We start from the raw sequence: 21,851 nt of genomic DNA on the forward strand, positions 1-21,851 counted from the left end.
TGATATATATATATATATATATATATATATATATATATATATATATATATATATATAATATAATATGTTATCGCAAACCAGTTTCAAAATAAATGTTTTGTTTGAATGATTCATTTGTTAACTCCAAAAAACGCGATGTAGTTGTTATTATTATTATTTTGAGAATTTTTTTTGTTATTTTTAACTACGTAAAAAGCAGTTTCTTTTTTGTTGTTGTAGTTTTTCATTTAAATTCATGTGACTTTTTCATAAGAACGATTTTGGCCAGCGTTACAAACGGCAATCCAAGTCTAGCGTCGAGTGGAGACTATTAGGTTCACCATTTCCTGCAAATTGGTTAATTATATCATCAACTTTCAGGTAATTTAATTATAATGTTCATCTTTTTGTCAATGCAACCCCTAATTACTACTTAGTTCATTAATTGTTGCATGTAAATCAATTTTTTTCCGATATAATGCATCTAAATCAAATTTCATTGTCACATTCTTTGTGTTTAGATGATGAGGATTGATGATCCATGTCTTTATAACCTATGATTTGTTCAACACAAATCCATACGTTTCATCCAAATTTATGTTATAAAATATGTTTTGTCAATTAAGTTCTCTTACGAGGAATTATAGGAAATTTATCGAACTAAATTTAATTAAGTTCTTACATTTTTGTTTAATACACTTTTTTTTAGGTTTTTTTTCTTTCTTTTTTATGAGACCATGTGTACCTCTAGTTTTTCTTTTGGAGAAGTTAACATCGATTTTAAGATATTTGATTGTTAGAATATAATTCATTTTATCTTTAGAATTGATTATAATTTGAAACTATAATTTATAATTTTTATCTCTATAATTGATTTTTATCTTTAAATATTTAATTTAATTTACTTTTATATAAATATATAAAAATAAATAATTTTTTACCTTCAACTCACTTTTAATTATAATAAATTTTACAAAATCAATTTCTTCAGAATTAGATATTTATTAAAGCTAAACATAGAAATATAATATTAAAATTTATGCATTTGAAATTGTAAATTTTTTCACTCAAAAGTTATATTTTTTTTTTCTTTAAGAAGTGTCATAAAATCAATTGTTACTACGACCATTTGAATAAAAGTTTCAGGTTTGATGATATATTGATACTTTTGTATAGGAAATCGATGGCATCAAAGATACCTCAGTTGCAATCAAAGGTGAATCAAGCATCAGCAGTAGTGTCAAACCGTGGAGCTTCATTTTACAAGCTGTTATTGGAGCAAAACAAACACTATATCCAAGAACCACCTACCGTTGAAAAGTGCCAAACATTGGCCAAACAATTGTTCTATACTCGACTTGCCAGGTTAGCATTCTTAGCCATTATTTTTAGTCATTACAAGATCACTCAACATCTAAGATACACAAATTGTATGTAACATGTAACATTGTATATATATATTTTTCCCTTACTTTTTATGTTCTTGAACATATACATATTTGAAAAATAGTCATAAAAATCAAAAGACAATGTATTTGCCACTAAATTTTTTGATGTCTAAGAATCATTTCACTTCCTAAAAATATTATGCTCACATCTTGAATTCTGTTTGCATTGGTTTTTGTATATTGTTGGTGAATATAGTGTTTCCATGAGGATTGGTTTAGTAATTGCTAAGATTCATGCAATCATTCATTTTAATTAATGAACGGGGAAAAGGTAACAAATATAGTCAATGAGTCATATAGCAAAGAAAGAAAATTAAATACAATACTAAAATAAAGGTTGAGATCCAATTGATTAAAGAGATTGAACTATGTTTCCTTTGAAATACCTAAATTACTATTAAAGGAATTGTTTTTGCTCAATAAAATAAAATAGAATGAATATTAAGATTTATTTATCTCTAAACTCTCGTTAAATCATTCTACTAATATTAAAATTGATTCATTGGTCTCTAAGTTTTATGTCTAACTTAATACTTATGTTAGTTTAATATGTTTATTAAATAAACTACTATATTAATCACATAAAATTTATCTGTTAAACGTTTTTACTATTTAATGAACTGATGTCTAAAAACTTAACTGATCAAACTCAAAATAAATATATAGGGTAAACAAACAAATGCTCAAACACAAAGCATTTAAGGTTTGTTTGATTAGAAGAGAATGTAGGTGAGGAGAATGATTATTTTGAGTGTGAGTTGTTTGGTTCAATTATTTGAAGAGGTGGATAGAAGACCAAAATATCTCCCAAGTAAATTTTTACTCTCCAAAAGTGAAAGAGGTTTGGAGTGGAGATAATATTAATTCCTTATTTTTGACTAAAGAATTATTTTGTTAATATCATCTTAAATATTACAATGTTGAAAAATGTAATTTTATAATTTCTTTCTATTAATAAAATTCACCCTCTCCTCTAGTTGAGCCAAACAACATAAAAATAAAATCATTCTCCCTCTCCGTTCATTCATTCCCATTATTCGTTAAAATTCATTCACACGTTGAACCGAATATATTTTTATTATTAAATTGTATTTTTAGTTATCGAGAAAAATTCAACAATCTCGTAAAAAAAAGATAAGACTTGAAATAAGTTTATAAAAAAAAAGACAATTATAGTCTTAAAAATAAATTTTATAAAGACAAATAACATCCAATATAAAAACTTAATACCGAGTCATGTTTCATTTTGTTGGGAATTTTCCAATTGAGTTTTGTCAAGTATTGAACTTTTTTTTATTGCAGTATTCCTCTTCGTTACAATTCATTAAGGAAGGAATTGGAGTATGCTAAGAACATAATAAAGAACAGGCGGGATCTGAACATGGAGAATGTTGGCATGGCTGCTTTGTTTGGACTTGAATGTTTTGCATGGTTTTGTGGAGGTGAGATTGTGGGCAGAGGATTTACCTTCACTGGCTACTGTGTTTAAGTGGAATGAACTACCCTCTAAGACAATACTACTACTATTAGCTTAATTGTTGAAAATTCTTATATTCAGGATCAAATGGTCTTTGATCTACTTTAATTAATTTGATGTCCTTAAATAACGATTCAATAGACATGGGGAGCATAATTATATTTGACACTGGTGAAGGTTTATAGCAATCTTAGTTTCTTGGTTTGAAGTTTGTTTGTTAGTTGTCTTAAACAATACCTCAATGATTTTTAATTTTTAGTTAATTAAATCATCTAACTAATTCAGATCCTTCTAAACCTTACTCAATCCTTAATCATTATATCCAAGAACCACCATAGTTTAAAAAGGACCAATCATTGGCCAAACAATTGTTCTATACTCGACTTGTTAGGTTTACATTCATAGTCATTATTCTTGGTCATTATAGGACTAATTATGATATTTAAACATTAAGGTACATAAATTATACAAAACATTGTATTATATGGAACTGGATTTTCTGCAATAGAAAAAAATCGCATTCATACATTCGACACATCCAAATCCAAAGTCGTTGAGTCAAAACTTGATGATTTAAATTTTATATAGATTTTGATTTTATAAAACTAAAATATCGAACTAAATTCAAAGTCATTTGAATGGACCAAACAACTCTAAATAGGGAGATTGGCGAACACAAACTTTTTCCCGTTAAAGACAAGCTCAATCCAAAATTGTATACAATTATCTCTATTTTTTACTTATTTTTTATGTTCAACTGTCAACATATCTTTCAAAAATACTCAAAAATTATTTGCAAAAAAAAAAAACATCTAAAACTTTCAAGAATCAAACAAATGCCAACAATCAATCATATAGAAGAAAAACAATTTTAGAAGCAATCCTAGGATATCTAAGGGTGAGCTCTTCAAGTAAAGGAAGAAAAAGAAGTTCTTATGAGCAATTATCAAATAACAAACTTTTAGTGATTGAATTTTTGTTAGAAGCAAAATAAGTTTTATTAAGGGTTATGTACCCTTTAACTTGTACTTGTTCACTTGAAAAGTCAAGGAGACAATGAAGGGTTGTAACTAGTTGGTGGAAAGTTGTAACTTTTCAAAAACATTCTAATATTTGATGTTAGTCAAGTCTGCAAGATTAACTATAACTCTTTTTATGTCATAGTTAAACACTTGCACCACTATAACTATTACGAGGAATGACCATTTTCAAGGTCTTTAGGCGATAAAGTGATATCAAGGGCTTTAGACAAGACCAAATTTTCTAACAAATTTTGGATATGTATTACCTGATGATCATAATGTTTCTTGGTCGAGCTCAACTCATCACCACTAGGTGCAATTGTAATGAGAATATGTCTAACTACTCCTCACCTTTTCTTTTGTCCTCGCTTCGATCTTTGTTTTTGGTGATCTTGAAGATCTCTACTAACTTGTGTGTTATTTACTTGAACTAGCTCGAGGTTTAAAGTGTCGAATATATTTCTTTACATAGTTATTCTAGACAAGTCTCTTAAATATGTGGCAATCCTCCGGATTACGACCTCCAAAAATATGGTATATACACCCTTAATTCAAGTTAGAACCTATATTTCTTTTTTTGGAGATGAGAAATCGACAATAATATTGTGTGCAAATTCTCGTTAAAGATGCAACTTCCAAATAAAAATAGAGTTGGATCTAAATAGTGTGTAGTGTACATTACTATAGGCCGGTTTAACTTTGGGTTTCAATGAGATGGGCCAAAAAGCCCAAATTGATAATTCAAAATATTTTTGTCCAATTCATACGTTCTTGTGGTTTTGGGTTTTTTTATCAGACTTATTTTATCAGCTCTAACAATTTCAAAATAAATAAATAAATAATTTCCTTCGACCACTTTCCGTAAAGGAAACCAATCAGTTTCCATTTCCTTCCTACCAATCAAAACAATTTGTTAACGGAAACTTTGTGAAATTTTCCTATTTGGAAATTGGATGAATGAAAGATTTTTCAATTTGATGTTGAAGAAATCGTCTTACTTTTACTTATGTTAATGATTTGACTAATTAATCTTATCATAATCATACTCATCATCATCATCAATATCCAATTGCAAGTAATAGAAGAACATTGAAGATGATGGAGTGGGTAGCGAATCGTTGGGTGGGCGTTGCCGCATCCATATGGATCCAGTGGAGCTGCGGTGCATCATACACCTTCAGCATCTACTCTCCTCTCCTCAAATCAACACAATCCTACGATCAATCAACGCTCGACACTGTCTCCGTCTTCAAAGACATCGGTGCCAACTTCGGCGTCCTCTCCGGCCTCCTTTACTCCGCCGTCACTCCTCACACCATCCCTCTCCCATCCAATAAGTCCAAATGGACATCCCTTGCTGGCCCCTGGATTGTCGTTGCCGCTGGGGCTGTTCAGTCTTTTGTGGGCTTTTTCTTCATTTGGGCCTCTGTTGTGGGCTTCATCCATCAGCCTCCTGTTCCACTCATGTGTTTCTTCGCTTGGCTTGCATCTAATGGTCAAACTTTCTTGAACACTACCAATGTCGTTACTGGTTTGCGTAATTTCCCACAATATAGTGGCACCATCATTGGTATCATGAAGGTTACCATTTTCAATTTCACTTTCGTTTTCAATATAATAGTTCATTTTAGAATTGGTGATTAACTCTTCTTTTTACTTGCACTATGGATTTCAAATTGAACCATACATCATAACACATTAATTGTTTTGATAAGCTATCATAGAGAGGTTATAGAAATAAGCTGATTACAAATATATTATAAGTTTCAATAAGCTCTTCCAAATAGTTTGACAAGTGCTTGTGTTAGGAAATAAACTCAAATAAGTCAATTCTAGTATCTCTACATTGTTGTGGTAACTAGTTTTACACTGCCATCTATTGAAAATCTAATATTTTGCCATATCACTGAACTTTTGTAACTGAATTTTAAAATTAATGGTATGACATAGAAAAAATGAACGTATTTCTTTGGATGTTAGTGTAAAACTGATTTATGTTAATTGTGTATGGTCATTAAACATTTGATATTAATTATTCAGGGTTTTCTTGGGCTTAGTGGAGCTATCCTGATTCAACTATACCACACATTTTTTGATGGGGACCCAGCAACCTTCCTTCTGATGCTAGCTTGCTTACCTGCATTCATCAGTCTGTTTTTTATGTTTCTGTTGAGGATCTATGAAGTGCAAGACTGTGATTACAAGAAGCAGTTGGATGTGTTCTCTGTGGTAACTGCAATTATTGTTGTGTATCTTATGTTCATAATAGTTTTGCAAAACTTTGTGAGCTTGCCGTATTGGGCACGAGTATTTACATTTGTGGTCCTTATGGTTCTACTAGCATCGCCGTTTGGCATTGCTGTGAAAGCTCATTGGGAAGACTCGAGGGGATTTTCACAAGCTTGTTCCATTGAGACCGCTCCTACAATTGAATACCAGGAGCTGCCTAGAGAGGAGGTGCAGCAGGTACAAGATCCTTTAGATGATGTGTTGCCCCTTGCACAAGAAATGAACCTTTTACAAGCAATGTGTACGGTTGAATTTTGGATGTTGTTTGTGACCATGATATCGGGCTTGGGTTCTGGGCTGGCAACGATAAATAATATGAGCCAAATAGGACAATCTCTTGGGTATAGTACTATTGAGATTAATAATATGGTATCATTGTGGAGTATGTGGAATTTTCTCGGCCGTTTTGGTGGCGGTCATGTATCTGATTATATCATGCACAAAAGAGGTTGGCCGAGGCCACTGTTGATGACTGTAACTCTGGGAATTATGATTCTTGGTCATGTAATCATAGCTTCTGGTTTCCCTGGCAATTTTTATTTGGGTCCTGTTCTGGTGGGAATATGCTATGGTACAAATTGGTCCTTAATGCCAACAATCACTTATGAGATATTTGGTGTGAAGCACATGGGTACCATTTTCAACACTATTGCTGCAGCGAGTCCACTTGGATCTTATATACTTTCTGTGAGAGTTGTTGGATATATATATGACAAGGAAGCCAATAAAGAAGATAACTCTTGCTTTGGCATCCACTGTTTCATGTCGTCGTTTCTGATCCTGGCCGGTGTGGCTTTTCTGGCATTTTTGGTTGGTTTGGCATTGTATTTCCGTACCCAAAAGTTCTATACCCAAGTTGTGCTTAGAAGATTAAAACATAATGCACGATGACCAAGAATGTGTTTGTCAGCATTTTTTCACAAAGTTGTCTATAAAGACTTATATGTTGTGAATTTTACCTGTTTTGTATGTTGAAATTGAAAAGGAAATGTAGTTCACTATTCTTTCAATTATCATTTGTCACAATTTTCTTTGATTATTAGCATAGATTTTCACTTCTTAGATGGCATTTTTTGTTCTTTCCTTTCCTTCCCCATTTCTGGTTGATGGGGCCTTTTATGTGTGTGTAAGATGGGGAAAAGGAGGGTGTGATGGAGTGTTTTGCACAGGGAAAATGTACATGCTTATGAAAGAATAAAAGCTAGCCTGTGCATTAAATGCAAAAGGTATAGCATTGATTTAATTTGAAGTACATTGTGATCCTGACATACTAAAGTTCAAACATGTGTATCCATTACTTGTGCATTTTCCAGACAATTAAGAGAAGCTTTTTGCACATATGTAAACAATTTAGGAACACAGTATTTTGGGATTCTGATCATATGGCTTGGTAATTCAGCTTTTAATTCTTACACTCTATGGAAGCATGGTGGTGTGGTGTGGTGTGGTGTGATGTGATGTATGACTATGTATAATCACTTTTAAATTATTTTATTTGATAATCACTTTTGTTTTCATTTTAAACAAATGGGTCGTGAATGAGATGAATACAAGTACCCCTAATTCAATATTGGTCCTCATTTAATATTGGAAATTTGAAGAAAGAAGATACATGTTTATTATATTTTTGATCTATTTGACAAAAACATCTTTACAGCAAGACTTTGTTGGTAAAAAATAGCAGATAATGGATAAGAGTTTATAACAAATAACAAATAAGAAATAAGTCATGGTTGTATTTAAAGTGTTTGATAGAATTAGCGTATGAGCTATCGAATAAATATATAATTAGAAATTAACATATAATGATATGCATTTTTTGTTGTTATTTTGAAATCCATTTTTACAATGTAACTTTGTGAATGACATATTTTATTTTTGTACACGACAAATACTTTATTAAAAGGATTTAAAGGATATACATCATTAATGAAGAATTATTTTATACAAGTATCTAAAGAAATTCAATTATGATTTCACTTTTGTAAGAATGTTGAGAAGTTTTTTTTTTTTTTTTTTACAAGTAGAATGTTTTGAAAGTTGATGGTAGTCCTAATTATAACAAGAAAAAGATTTATCTCTTAATATAAATACCCTTTTAATTTACTAGATAGATTTTTTTTTTAAACATACACATCTATTAATTTATCTTGAAATATGTAAAATCAAACAAATGTTATTTTAGAAACATTACCACATAAAATAAATACATTAACTACTTATTTTTTAATGAGAGTGAAGACAAAAATCTTTATGTCAAGGGACGAAGTAGTAAAATAAGTTTAATAAATAATAAAAAAATTTAATAAATATTTATTCTATTCTAGATTTTGTACATTAAAAAAATCGATATATTTTGGACAATAAATATTCTAAATTTAATATTTTTTTTGGGTCAACAATTTAATTTGTTGGTTTGGGTCTTTGAACAGCTTAGTGGGCTATATGTTTCAAGCCCAATGTCCAGCAGTCCAAATCCAAAACGTTGAATTAGGGTTTCCAATCCCATTTGCTATAAATTCTGACCAAAAGATCACAGTTTTTCCTACTCTTCTTCTCAAATCTCACTCCCCTCCTCAACAGCAAATCGAAGGTACTCTATTTTTTGCACTCGCGTTTTTATATTGTGCTAGTCAGGGTTCTCTTTAATTTTGAATTTGGTCTTAATTTGAGTCTGCATTTCAGGTTCGTACATAGAATAAGATGGCAACAGTACCTGGAAATCTTGTTTGGGAGATCGTAAAGAGGAACAACTCTTTCTTGGTTAAAGAGTTTGGAAATAATACTCAGAGCGTTCAATTCAGCAGAGAGCCAAACAATCTCTACAATCTCAACTCCTTCAAATACTCTGGTTAGTATATTAATACATTCTTTCATTAATTTATGAAGTTGTTACCTTTGGTTGATTTAATTGATAAAAATAGTTTTTTTATACTATGATGAGAAATTGGTATTAATAAAAATATTTTTTTTTTTTTGTGAATGCTGGTTTTTTGTATTGATATTTTGAACGTGATTATTTAGCGATGTTATTTTTTTATTAGGTGTAGTTGGTGTTGATATTTTGATTTTGATAATGTGAATGTTTTGTGTGTGAAGCTGAGATTATGTATATGATGGTGTATAGGTTTGGCCAACAAGAAAACTGTTACCATTCAGCCTGCTGGTAAAGATCAAGCTGTGTTGTTTGCAACCACTAAGACAAGGAAGCAAAACAAGCCCGCAGCTTTGCTTCACAAATCTGTATTGAAGAAGGAGTTTAGGAAGATGGCAAAGGCTGTGCAAAATCAGGTACTTTTTTGCTATAGAAAATCATCGGTTAAAAAGTGTCTTGTGGGGAGAGACTTACTTGAATCATATTAATTGCGTGGAAAATGTTGTTTGATAATTCTGCTAATTTTATTTATTTGTGTTTCTCAATGATCTATTGTTAGCTGCATTTCTCAATATTGGAGTTAGTTAGTTTAAAATTGTTCCTTGACTGTAACCTTTTGATATCTTCTTTGTTTAATTGAGTGGAAGTAGTCTCTCATTTGTTATTTTATCTATTCGCCGCCAATGGTGCCATCCATACTAATTATTTGTTAACTGAATTCATTTTGAATCTGTACCAATGTGACTCGTGTTTCCCAGCAGTGATGAGCCTCTAACATGTAAGAAGACTCCCTAGGTGGGTTTCTTCAATGAAATTCTCTTGTTACGCTTGGCTTCTGAGCTTTGATTATTCAAATGTTTAATTTTCATGAATTTAGCCTTTCTATATCTTTATTTATGTTTTCTAATGTGAGAGTCTGGTCTTTTTTTTATCAGTTGTATCATTGTGCACAATTGCTTCCATTCAAATTATTTATATGTAAATTAAACGCATTTTTAAACTCAACTATAATGACTGATTATTCCACAGCGGTGATGAGCCTTTAACATGTAAGAAGACTCCCTAGGTGGGTTTTTTCTGTGAAATTTACTTGTTACGCTTGGCTTCTGAGCTTCAATTAACCAGAAGTTATTCTGTGACTTTTGATCCATTTTTAATTTATGTTCTTATCAAGTCAAACTAAATTGTCTCAATTGAACTGTCTCATACAATGCTGTCTTGCAAATTTTTTGTTTATATTGAATTTATTGTGAAACACTGCAATATGACTGAATGTTGACCAGCTGTGATGAGGCTATAACATGTAAGAAGACTCCCTTTGTGGGTTTACTTCCATGAATTTTACTTGTTACGCTTGGCTTCTGAGATTTGATCATTCAGAACTTCTTCCCACTTAGTCTAGGTTCAATTCAAATTGTTGAATCATTATGAATCTTTTCTTAGTTTTATATTATCTATGTTGCCTTTTTTGTTGGTTGTCATGAAATCATATTCCATGGTTTTCGGTTATCTTACCATTTTCACTATTTTGCTTTTTATCAGTTTATATTTGTGGTTGGTTCTGTGCATCATGTACTTCTGTCAATTCTATGAATCTATAATGCTAATTTTATCTCCTTGTTGAATGTTACAGGTGGCAGATAACTACTACAGGCCTGATCTCAAGAAGGCAGCTCTTGCAAGGTTGAGTGCTGTCAACAGGAGCCTCAAAGTTGCAAAATCCGGCGCAAAGAAGAGGAACAGACATGCTTGAATGTTGGCAAGTGAATTGAGAAGAGTGTTAAAGCATTCTACATTTTCATGAAACATGTTTCCCCCTTTTTGTACTCAAGAGTTCAGTTTGGTTAAAGCATTTAATGCATTTTCAATACACAACTAGAACTACCATGTTTATTATTATTTCTAATAGTCTTCATAGATTGTTTCTTCACTTGATACAAATGATGAGGATGGTATATTGATTTTGATGACTGATCAATGACGAATGATAAGTGAGGATTTTGCATAGAGAAAAAGATAAGATTGAGTCTACACCTTAACTTTTCAATGAATTATTTTTTACAGTAACTCAAAAATTTTAATAGATCAAAAAAGATTTTCCTTACCTTCTCTTTCTCTCGTAATTGTCATACGAAGTAGTTTCTCTAATATCCATCGATCTCATCCGTTTTTTATATTAACTAATCACTATAAAAATATTATAATTACTATTACAGTCTATGTGACAATTTGTATTTCGTACACGGGTAGGATTAGGTCAAAACGTTTATAATCAATTAAAATTAATAATTTTAATATATAATAATTTCTATTTTTATTATTAGATTTTATAATGTGATAAAAATTATATTTATTTAGAACTATTAGTCAATTTTTCATTTTAATTATTTTTTTGAAATTTAAATATTCCAAATAAATAAAATATTTAAAATAGTATATAAATTATTTTATCAATTTTTCCTTTGAAGTTTTATTATTAAAATTATTTAAAAAAAATAAAAAAAAAATACAAAGAAAGTTATTTTTAGAAAAATCTTAAAAAGACGTGTTCATTATTCCTGTTATGTAATATATGGACTATGAATATTTCGCACACGAGTAGGTTTTAGGGCTGTATATATAGGACCTGGACCATGTAAAGAAACCCTGATTTGGGTTACTCTGAGACGGGTTTGCAAACCCTGATTAGGTTGGGTACTAAATTTACTTAAATTTTTTATTTTTTAAATCTAAATATGATAGATGAATCGTTATGTTATTTTCAAAAATATAATTCAACTTTAATTTTTCTTCTAAATATATAGTGTAATATATTTTTTTTCTATTTATTTAACATCAAATATATTAACATACAATAAATATTTTTATTTATATAAGTATATTTTATTTTCATTGTTATGGGTGTTTGCGGGATATCAATTTTGTAGGTGGAGGTGCAGAGCTTCCATGTATGATGTCACACGGTCTAAGCTTTGTACTATACTATGTCTACGGTTGGACTAATTCTAATAAATGCCAAACTATTAAAGAAAAGAACAAAATTCAAAATTTATCGTAAACATCAACTCATGGGTTAAGAAGGTTAAACATTTGGTGTTTTTTTTTATATAAATGGTTAAGCAATTGGCTGTTTTTTTTTTTACTCAAGTCAATTTGCTTAATGTACTCAAACATTATAGTTGGACTCATTTTCCTTTGTCACTTTCACAATTCCAAAAACTCTGATTAGTGGTTACAAATTAAAGTAAGAACCTAGTAAAAAAAAAACTTCAAGTCGGAACAAAACTATTGAATCTAATTAAATGGTGTCTATAGCAACCTTTTGTTTTTGTTGTTTACAAAATGGTGTCTATAGTAACTTTTGTATATATATATAGGAAAAAGAAATTAAATTACCAAGACTAAACCAGAATGTGTGATTAAGAGTCTTATAAATCAAAGTTTTCTCTAAAGATGAGGATCGCAAAAAACAAATATACTACCATCCTTCCAGATTTCATTCACAGCCACACCAAAGAAAGTAATTCATTGAAATTGAACTCGACCAATATCATTGTTTCTAATCTAACCAATTATATAGACCAAAACTAAAAAACTTACCCCAATGATTCAAACTAGTGACATCATTCCAAAAACCTTTAACTTCATCTAAGTCTCTTAATATATGCATAATTGTTTCTGGACAATCACAACAACACAAATAAAGATTATATGTAGAAATTCCTCTAGAATGTCTTTCATCATTGATAAGAAGACTATTGTAAGTCAACTTCCAAAGAAAAGCTCTATAACAATTCAGACCATTCCAACTCCAGATATCATCAAAATTGGGATCAGAAGAGATTATAATATTTCACCGCGAATAGTCGTAAGCCCTTTACAAGTGAAATGACCATCAAGGGTAAGACTCCAACAAGGAAAGTCGAGTCTTCATAGACTAGGGGGTTTAATCGCTGCAATAATGTCACAAATCTCTCTTGAAACATAGATCTCAACAATGTCCCATTTTCAACTGTTTTCTATATTATAATTAAATACTAAAAAATCAAATTCCCCGTTTGAAATGGCATCAAACAATTGGATTTGGAGTTACCTTTAATTCAAGGGTCTTTCCAAAATCGAATGTCATGGTCATATTGAATAACCCAAGTGATACTTTTCTTGATATCCTCCCAAATATTTACAATAGCTCTTTCCAAGTAGTAGAGAAATTAGCACGAAAATTCACGAAAGATTGAAAGAACTCTCATAATCTTTATCCATAATTTATTGGAATATGCACTAAGTTGTCAAGCTAATTTTATCATCTAGGCCTTATTTAACATCCTAAGACTCTTGAAATCAAAACAATCCTCTGATTTAGGACGAAAATTTTTATCCCAAAAAATAAGATGTACCTTAGATTTTTATCCCAAAAAATAAGAATGTACCTAATAATTTTAGTTAAATCAGTAAAAAAATAATTTTTGTTAACATAAATTAATTACTAATCTAATAAAAAAATAATTGTGCTTTCAAAATCACCCTTTGTTAAAAGTAATTTCTACAAGAGTAAAAGCTCATAAAATAAAATTATATTAATGGAGAGACATTTTAGAAATGATATAATTAATTTACCTATATTTGAGACAATCAAATATTATACAAGTAATTTTTTATTATGAGGGAAGTGTTATTGACCACCATGTAGAATCCTTCAAGAGATTATACAAATGAGTAACTTATGCTTGCTGATCCTGCAATCTGTCTTATCTACCAATACAGTACAATACACTTTATAAAACCAACATGGTGTTAACACTACATCAGCATAGTGACTTCTGTAAATATTCCTCAACCACTATAGACTGCTCTCCAATCAATTTATACATCGCAAAAATTTAGTACATGGGTTTTAAATATCTGTTTATAGAAAACAGTGAAATCTTTCTAAGATAGAATGGCCAGATAATGGAGATATAGTTAGACTTGTTTCAGAATTTACTGGAAAGCCCGCAATTGTGGCAACAGAACTTTTATGCATACCATACAAGGCAGAAGGAAACAAAGATGTAGCTCGTGAAGATTTCCTTACTGCTGAGTAAGCAACATATTGTCTCACAATCTATGTAATTTGCTTTAAAGAAGAAAAATAAATAAATGGGTTAAAAAAGCACTAGTCTTCTGTCTTCAATGTTCTATCCAAAATTCGTTTGATATCAGCTTGTTTCAATAACTCTAGGCTCCATTAATGGACTACCTCAAGAGGTCGCCTTTACTCAATACAAAACTCATTAACGTGCTTCAGATACACAGTTCATTTGACACTGGAACAAGGAAAAACATTACCATAAGGCTTATTTCTGAAATTCTCCATAGAATGTTCAAAACTGTGAGAAGATTTTTGTGAGCAAAAGGATTTGCTACACACTTCGAAATCCAAAAGGCACTTAACTTGATCAAAAGGAATAGTGTGGTCAACTACTTAATAGTGAACCCTATTAGAACTTTCCTAATCTGTGCTGGGTATCTAACCATTTTCATGAATTTAAAACTCAATCCAAGAGTCTTAATTGATCAATGGAATTCAACTTCTGTTTAAGATAATTGTAGTTAGGGGCTTAAGGCTAATACATACATCAAATCACAATACTTTTTGTCTCTAGGAAAATCATGGCAAGGAGATCTTTGATTTAAGCACCGCTGGAGTACTCATGGAATGGTCTCAACTCTCAACTTCAGGTCATTATCAGTTTTATTTTCCAAAAATTCATATTGCCGTAACATTTGACATTAAAAACACTTGACATACATAATAATTGAACTGAAGGGAGGTACTTAGCCTCCAGTGGATCGATTAGCACTATCAACTGCATCATTTTGGACCCCAAATTCATAGATTCCTTTCCATCGTGGGAGCAATTTATCAGGGAACAGACTCTCAAGTGAAATCCCTCCACTTCTCAAGGAAAGATCGAAGAATGGTTAACTTCAATTAAGGTTTGTTTACATTTAAAATCATGACACCAATTTAGTCACTGGCATAAGCTTCACAGTAATGTAACCTAATCAATATTCTCATTTCATAGCTATGCCCAACATTAATCCCCTTCCCTCATCAACGCCAGTTACTAAATATATTCAAAGAAATGGCATCTGCAAAACACAACTACAAGCATTCTATTCTACTCAGCATTCCATTACCAGAGCCAAAGCAGACACAATCATACAGCATAAGAATTTAAACAAGCAAACAAATATGAACATATAAGCAAAGTCTACACACAACATAATACCAATATCTCTTAATGTTAGAGCGAACCATCCAAATTCAGTTAAATATACACAAACCACTCATAAAAAGCAAAAAATAGAAATATAGCAACAATATTATAACTAAGAGTGGACCTTCATTCTTCAACAAGAAACTAAGAAGAACATTAACCTCTAGCTTTAAGCTCCGCAAGGCGCCTTGACAAGTCATCCTCATCAACCTTCTCGGCATCTTTCTCCTTAAGCGGAACGGCATGAGCAGCTGGCTGAGGAAGTCCGACGGAGACTTCAAGTCCGTAATCATCGGCAACCTGTTGCATCAAACTGTTAACCTCTCCTTCCGGTGTAGATAGAGAGGTCGATCCAGCCATAGCGCTTTCCATAAACTCCGCTTGAACCTCCATGTTCACGAACTGCTTCTCGAACTGATCCATCGTCTCCGACATCTTCTGCAAATTACCAGTCGCAAGTGTAGATTCCAACGATTTCACGATGTTTCCCATCGATTTACTTATCGTCGACATCTTAGCCTGTGTATCGAGGCGAGCAACCACCGCATCCAAACGGGAAGATAATCGGAGGTAATTCATCTGCTCTGTTCGTTTTCTGATTGCGTTTTCAGCGTAGATTCTTGCACCGTCCATGTTACCTTTTTCGATCGCTTTCTTCACCTTCAATTTCTCCGATTTCTCTTCCTTTTCACACTTTCTTGCTTGTCGTTGTAGCGATTTCGACGTGAATTTCAATTCCATGATCTGGTTTAGAAGCTTCTCTGTGTTCCCCATGGTTGATTTGGTTTTGATGATCGAACTAGGGTTTAATTTGGGAAGTTTTCAGAGTCACAGATAGAGCGAGGAAAAGAGAGAGAATGGGAATATTTGAATTGCGTTAGTGTTATTTTATCATTTTTTGAGGATTTAGTTAGTTTCGCTGTCATTTCTAACTTATTGGGCTCCTTCCAAGAACCATCCTTCGCCCTTTCTCTCTCTGGGCCCATTTAACCCCATATTTTTTTTTTCCAAACATTCGATTTAATAATACATCAATTAAGTTAAGATTTAAGTAATTTAATTTGAATTTTGATATTTTAAACGGGAGAAAATTAAAATTTTTGAACCCTACCTCTCAAGTCTCAAGTTGGTCCGGCCACTTCACCCAATCAAAATGACAAGGTTAAGTAGGTTGATCATTTGGGTCAAATTTAAAATATATTTCTTTTTTGTGGCCACTAACCTATTTTTCCTCTGCAACCTAATAAACTTAAATTTGTATTAGTTGTGTAACCATTGTAGCATTATATTGAATTTTAGTGGATTAGTTTTGAATATTTTTTATTTTGACAGACCAATTTGCTTGAAAGTCGTTATGTTTGTTGTTTAATTTACTTTCTTACATGAATCTTATAAAAAAAATAAATTGTTTTCTTTTAAATTTACTTTTAAGTAAAATAAATTTTACTAAATCAATCATTCAAAGTTAATTTTTACACCGTAAAATTAAAACGCATAATTTTATGTTAAAATAGTGAATGGAAGCGAAGTTGCGAGTAAAAGGATAACAATGAATTTATTGATTAAATTACTTAATTAAGTGTAAGTTTTTAAGTTATTTTAATGTTTTAGATTACTTTTTACAAGCATTTAATTTTAGTGAATTTGGATTGCAAGTGCATTCTTGTGGAATATGTTTTAGCTATTTGTTTTTCCAAAGTGTTAGCCCATTTTCTCATTAAAAAATCATTTTAATGATTGAGTTTATGGGAAAAAAATAAATATTAACTCAATAATTAATGTCTATACTAATTCCTCATTTAACTATAAAAAGAATTTTAGAGTTACCATGTGTTGTAATTTATTCATAGAAAACTAGTGTGTCATTCTCCTTTTTCGTAGATTTGTTTGGTTGAAAATAAAACAACATACAGTGGATTTTGTCAACAACTACTACTTTCTTGCCGTAAAATATAATTACTAGTAAAAAATTCGATAGATAAGAGGAGTTGAGGGTCAAAGGAGCCTTCTTTGTGTTTTTTTTGGATTGCAAGAGATCTGAGGATTCTTTATGTTATCCAACTTGTTCAAGAATCGTAAATATAAATTTTACAATTATTTAAATTACGATCTTTATAACAATGAAGAACATATTAATTCAAAACACGAAATTTTATTATAACTTTATTACAATGAAATGTGTGCTTTGAACTAATATTTTCTTAAACAATAAATATGAGTAATCTACATTGTATATGTTAATGTTAATGATAGAGTTAAAATCATCATAATCTCCTCATCACTTCAACATTTATGTTCCTCCTTTCGTATAACTTCATTCATCTTATAACTCATGTGTTATATTTGAAGTTGATTTAGGTGGAGTGCAAAAATATGATGAAAAAGTGGTGGAATAGAAAGCTTACACAAGAGTTAATGATATTGATCAAGAAAATGTCAACTTCAATACCCTCAAAATCGTATAAATTAAAATTGAATCGAACTAAATTGTGAATCTATTTTATTAAGTTCAATAAAAAAATGTTTAACCGTGTTTTTTGTTTTGAAATATTTTGGGGTTGTTTTAGTTTTCATTTGACACAATAATTAAATTATTGTTGATTTTTCATTATGTTGGACAATGATATTGCATTTCATCTACATCAACTTCAAATATAGCACGAGTTATAAGATGAATGAGTTGATTCAAAGCAGAAACACACACGTTGACGTGACAATAAGATTTTGTCGAGTATAACTCTACCTTCAACAAATAACATGTTTATTACTAATATTAATATTTATTAAAATATTAGTACAAAACAACACTTACACTACCTTTCATGAGTACTTGCTCTCCATGTGGTTCCTCATCAAGAACTTCAATCAGATATGAAACTTGATCAATTCAATTTCTATAGATATATGCTTCACAAATCACTAATAAGAAGAAGTTTAGGGTGATGCAAAGGCTATATATGCATAATAGGTAGTTTGTGATAGAAAAAAATTCGTAAGGAGACTTTCTCATTCATGATAATTGTATTAAATAAGTGGTAGTTTGTTAGTTGTATTATATTGTTGGAAATGATGATACTTTTAATGAAAGTTTATTGGAAATAATAATGACATTTATGAGAGCTAGTGTTGTTGTGAATTGAAAAAATTGAGAAGTCCCACATTGGAGGGATACCACACACTAGTAGGGTATATAAGGTGGAGGTAATGAACTTGGGAAGGGTCCCAAGGGGCACCCCAATTTTGTGAAGGAGGGAGAACGCAAGCAATATTGACCACCACACACGCGCGCGCGCAACCTGGTTCGGTTCGACTCGACTTTGGCTACGTGGTGTATTATTAATTTTTGCTTGAAAATTAATTAACTGCCCTCCACCGAGTCATATTTGATCCAGTCTTCTTCCCTGAATTTGTGCGTCTGTTTTGCCCGGTCAAAACCCTAATCTTTGGTCTCACGTTTCCTTGTTGTCCGGTCAAAAGTCAGAGTCAAATCCATGAGCTTGGAGCGCACGTTTTGGAGGCTTGGAGCGCACGTTTTAGAGGCTTGGAGCGCACGTTTCTGAGGGCCACTACTTGGAGCGCACATTTTGATGATTCATGCTCGGTTCGGCTCGGCTTTGGCTACGTGGTGTATTATTAATTTTTACTTGAAAATTAATTAACTGCCCTCCACCGAGTCATATCTGATCCAGTCTTCCTTCCTGAATTCGTGCGTCTGTTTTGCCCGGTCAAAACCCTAATCTTTGGTCTCACGTTTCCTTGTTGTCCGGTCAAAAGTCAGAGTCAAATCCCTGAGCTTGGAGCGCACGTTTTGGAGGCTTGGAGCGCACGTTGTTGTGAATTGAAAAAATTGAGAAGTCCCACATTGGAGGGATACCACACATTAGTAGGGTATATAAGGTGGAGGTAATGAACTTGGGAAGGGTCCCAAGGGGCACCCCAATTTTGTGAAGGAGGGAGAGCGCAAGCAATATTGATCACCACACACGCGCGCGCACGCGACCTGGTTCGGCTCGGCTTTGGCTATGTGGTGTATTATTAATTTTTGCTTGAAAATTAATTAACTGTCCTCCACCAAGTCATATCTGATCCAGTCTTCCTCCTTGAATTCGTGCGTCTGTTTTGCCCGGTCAAAACCCTAATCTTTGGTCTCACGTTTCCTTGTTGTCCGGTCAAAAGTCAAAGTCAAATCCATGAGCTTGGAGCGCACGTTTTGGAGGCTTGGAGCGCACGTTTCTGAGGGCCACTACTTGGAGCGCACGTTCTGATGATCCATGCTCGGTTCGGCTCGACTTTGGCTATGTGGTGTATTATTAATTTTTGCTTGAAAATTAATTAACTGCCCTCCACCGAGTCATATCTGATCCAGTCTTCCTCCCTGAATTCGTGCGTCTGTTTTGCCCGGTCAAAACCCTAATCTTTGGTCTCACGTTTCCTTGTTGTCCGGTCAAAAGTCAGAGTCAAATCCTTGAGCTTGAAGCGCACGTTTTGGAGGCTTGGAGCACACGTTTCTGAGGGCCACTACTTGGAGCGCACGTTCTGATGATCCATGGATTTCTCAGATCCAGTTGCGGATTTCCTCTATAAATAGAGGGTTCTCCCCAGTTGGAAAATCACACCAAAAACTCTCTGTATCTGAGGCTTTTCTCTCTTCTCCCCCTTCTTACTGCTTCATCTCTTTCTTCTCTTTTGAGTGGTCGTTGTGCCATATTACGAGTGTCAGTCGTAAGACTGCCATATTGAGGATGTAATTCTAGAACGATTTTCTACATTGCAGTAGAACTCCGATACAGAGTATCTAGGCTGTTTTATCCTGTGGACTTCGTGGTTGATAGTCTGCCTTGCACAATTTTGGGCAGTGCCTCGAAACGTCTTAAAGAGAACGACCTAGTCCGCGACTCAACCCAGTAATATTTTCAGTGACATAACTTGTTTTAAAAGGTTTTCGAATTTCAAAAACGAATATATTACTCTTAAGTCTTAACCTTGTATGTGTCAAACAACAACAAAAACTTAACCTTGAAGTTAAATACAATTGTGTCACGAAATTCATATTCAACTTCATCTGATCAGATATTCTGTGCCAATGAATTTTTTTAAAGCAGATATGCAAATCCAACTAATACATGGTATTTACATATAAATTGTTCCATATAAAATTTTGATTTAATTAAATAGATCATAAAAAACACAAAACTAGTATTTATGGGATTTTTGTGTGTGTGAAAATCACTCGCATCAAATTATATTTTATGCTTTTTTAAAATTAAAATCAACCACATATATAAATTTTAATATTTATTTATTTTACTATTAATAAAATATTATACTTTTTTTTATAAAAAAACAAAATTATATTATAAACACGAATATTAATAGAAATATTGTCCTATATATACAGACATTACATTTTAATGTGGGTGTAATTACAATATGAGATATAGTACTAATATATATTTTTATTTAATTTTTAATTTCTAACCATATAGTTGTTTGTTTAATGTAATTTATTTATTTGTATGAATAATTGGTTCAAAACATAATTAATCATTGTTACTCCGTAATATTATTTGTTTAGTAGGTTATATTGTATATATATATGTAGTTATATGTCATTAAAAAGTGAATGAACCGATTAAATTCCAAATTATACCCCTAAATTTGAAAGGATAAATTAGGGTACGTAAGTGAATCTAAATTGAACAAAATTACATACTATTTTAAACTTTTTGAATCACAAATGAATACCCAATTTATAACTTTTAGGATCCATTCTCATGTATGGCATAAAGTCCTTGATGATGGTAATTAACATCATGATATTGATTCTTTTATTTATTTATTTATTGTTATGATCATGATAATGATTCTTACACATAAAATAACATAGTTTTTATTCGAAAAAAGTAAAAATCTTAATAATATAAATAATAAATGGACATGTGAGTGATTTCCCTATTATGGAGATTGACCAATGGTTTGAGATTCAATTGGTGAAGCACAACACTGTTTGCAGCAAGAGCCAGGGGGTGGTGGAGTGCAGCACACACAAGTAGGGCATATGGGTCCATTATTAACTGCACAACAAAATATATGACTTCCTTAATTATCATACAAAACCATATACTATATATAATGAGGCCATTATTAATTTAAAGTTTCAATGCTTAATTAATTACCTGCTAATGGAACACGTGCAGCGTCACATGATGGTAAAGTGGGAGACAGAGCCATGGCAAAGATGAAAATGGTCACCAAAGTACACTTCACAGAATTGGTTGCCATTGCTACAAATACAATACAAGAGAGACTCAGAGAGGCAACTATTGAGAAATATAGATGTGATTGATTTCGGTGTTGGAAATGATTAGATCATGAATGTAATCGTGTATATATATATATATTACATACATACCATTAATTAATATTTAAAAATCATTAAAAAATTTAAAGAAGAACAATATTATTTAGAAATAATAATTTTTAAAAATAATAGTTTGT

At 31.7% G+C, this 21,851-nt stretch overlaps 5 protein-coding genes and 3 non-coding genes across 8 annotated transcripts; 6 read left to right on the forward strand and 2 right to left on the reverse strand.

The window, feature by feature from the left end:
• Positions 1-203: 203 nt before the first annotated feature.
• Positions 204-3,112, forward strand: LOC101504098 (uncharacterized). Its single transcript, XM_004486752.4, has 3 exons — positions 204-360; positions 1,156-1,344; positions 2,730-3,112. Exons 2-3 carry the CDS (start codon positions 1,163-1,165, stop codon positions 2,914-2,916), a joined length of 369 nt encoding a protein of 122 aa, XP_004486809.1. The 5' UTR covers positions 204-360; positions 1,156-1,162; the 3' UTR covers positions 2,917-3,112.
• Positions 3,113-4,789: 1,677 nt separating this feature from the next.
• LOC101503239 (protein NUCLEAR FUSION DEFECTIVE 4-like) lies at positions 4,790-7,225 on the forward strand. Its single transcript, XM_004486748.4, has 2 exons — positions 4,790-5,507; positions 5,967-7,225. Exons 1-2 carry the CDS (start codon positions 5,022-5,024, stop codon positions 7,104-7,106), a joined length of 1,626 nt encoding a protein of 541 aa, XP_004486805.1. The 5' UTR covers positions 4,790-5,021; the 3' UTR covers positions 7,107-7,225.
• Positions 7,226-8,671: 1,446 nt separating this feature from the next.
• On the forward strand, positions 8,672-11,020 carry LOC101502905 (large ribosomal subunit protein eL28y-like). Its single transcript, XM_012714796.3, has 4 exons — positions 8,672-8,808; positions 8,901-9,066; positions 9,343-9,506; positions 10,724-11,020. The coding sequence occupies exons 2-4, from the start codon at positions 8,919-8,921 to the stop codon at positions 10,841-10,843; spliced, it is 432 nt and encodes a 143-aa protein (XP_012570250.1). The 5' UTR covers positions 8,672-8,808; positions 8,901-8,918; the 3' UTR covers positions 10,844-11,020.
• On the forward strand, positions 9,845-9,934 carry LOC113785271 (small nucleolar RNA R24). Its single transcript, XR_003471410.1, has one exon. It is a non-coding gene; the product is annotated as a small nucleolar RNA R24 (small nucleolar RNA).
• Positions 10,116-10,205, forward strand: LOC113785272 (small nucleolar RNA R24). The gene has a single exon (XR_003471411.1). It is a non-coding gene; the product is annotated as a small nucleolar RNA R24 (small nucleolar RNA).
• On the forward strand, positions 10,370-10,460 carry LOC113785273 (small nucleolar RNA R24). The gene has a single exon (XR_003471412.1). It is a non-coding gene; the product is annotated as a small nucleolar RNA R24 (small nucleolar RNA).
• Positions 11,021-15,348: 4,328 nt separating the features above from the next.
• Positions 15,349-16,252, reverse strand: LOC101502588 (ESCRT-related protein CHMP1B). The gene has a single exon (XM_004486747.4). The coding sequence runs from the start codon at positions 16,125-16,127 to the stop codon at positions 15,510-15,512; it is 618 nt and encodes a 205-aa protein (XP_004486804.1). The 5' UTR covers positions 16,128-16,252; the 3' UTR covers positions 15,349-15,509.
• A 4,897-nt stretch (positions 16,253-21,149) lies between these two features.
• LOC101502273 (uncharacterized) lies at positions 21,150-21,731 on the reverse strand. Its single transcript, XM_004486746.4, has 2 exons — positions 21,530-21,731; positions 21,150-21,427 (listed from the first exon to the last, which is right to left on the reverse strand). The coding sequence occupies exons 1-2, from the start codon at positions 21,633-21,635 to the stop codon at positions 21,309-21,311; spliced, it is 225 nt and encodes a 74-aa protein (XP_004486803.1). The 5' UTR covers positions 21,636-21,731; the 3' UTR covers positions 21,150-21,308.
• Positions 21,732-21,851: the final 120 nt, after the last annotated feature.

Source organism: Cicer arietinum, chromosome 1, assembly GCF_000331145.2.
Source record: "Cicer arietinum cultivar CDC Frontier isolate Library 1 chromosome 1, Cicar.CDCFrontier_v2.0, whole genome shotgun sequence".
In the NCBI taxonomy this organism is placed as follows: Eukaryota; Viridiplantae; Streptophyta; class Magnoliopsida; order Fabales; family Fabaceae; genus Cicer; species Cicer arietinum.

Excerpts from the sequence above, each read along its gene's own strand:
- LOC101502588 (XM_004486747.4), bottom strand. The coding sequence starts at position 16,127 with ATGGGGAACACAGAGAAGCTTCTAAACCAGATCATGGAATTGAAATTC.
- LOC101502905 (XM_012714796.3), top strand. The coding sequence starts at position 8,919 with ATGGCAACAGTACCTGGAAATCTTGTTTGGGAGATCGTAAAGAGGAAC. Across the intron at positions 9,067-9,342 it reads CAACTCCTTCAAATACTCTG|GTTTGGCCAACAAGAAAACT; the intron begins GTTAGTATATTA and ends GATGGTGTATAG. Across the intron at positions 9,507-10,723 it reads CAAAGGCTGTGCAAAATCAG|GTGGCAGATAACTACTACAG; the intron begins GTACTTTTTTGC and ends TGAATGTTACAG.
- LOC101503239 (XM_004486748.4), top strand. The coding sequence starts at position 5,022 with ATGATGGAGTGGGTAGCGAATCGTTGGGTGGGCGTTGCCGCATCCATA. Across the intron at positions 5,508-5,966 it reads CCATCATTGGTATCATGAAG|GGTTTTCTTGGGCTTAGTGG; the intron begins GTTACCATTTTC and ends TTAATTATTCAG.
- LOC101502273 (XM_004486746.4), bottom strand. The coding sequence starts at position 21,635 with ATGGCAACCAATTCTGTGAAGTGTACTTTGGTGACCATTTTCATCTTT. Across the intron at positions 21,428-21,529 it reads TGCACGTGTTCCATTAGCAG|TTAATAATGGACCCATATGC; the intron begins GTAATTAATTAA and ends TTTGTTGTGCAG.
- LOC101504098 (XM_004486752.4), top strand. The coding sequence starts at position 1,163 with ATGGCATCAAAGATACCTCAGTTGCAATCAAAGGTGAATCAAGCATCA. Across the intron at positions 1,345-2,729 it reads TTCTATACTCGACTTGCCAG|TATTCCTCTTCGTTACAATT; the intron begins GTTAGCATTCTT and ends TTTTTATTGCAG.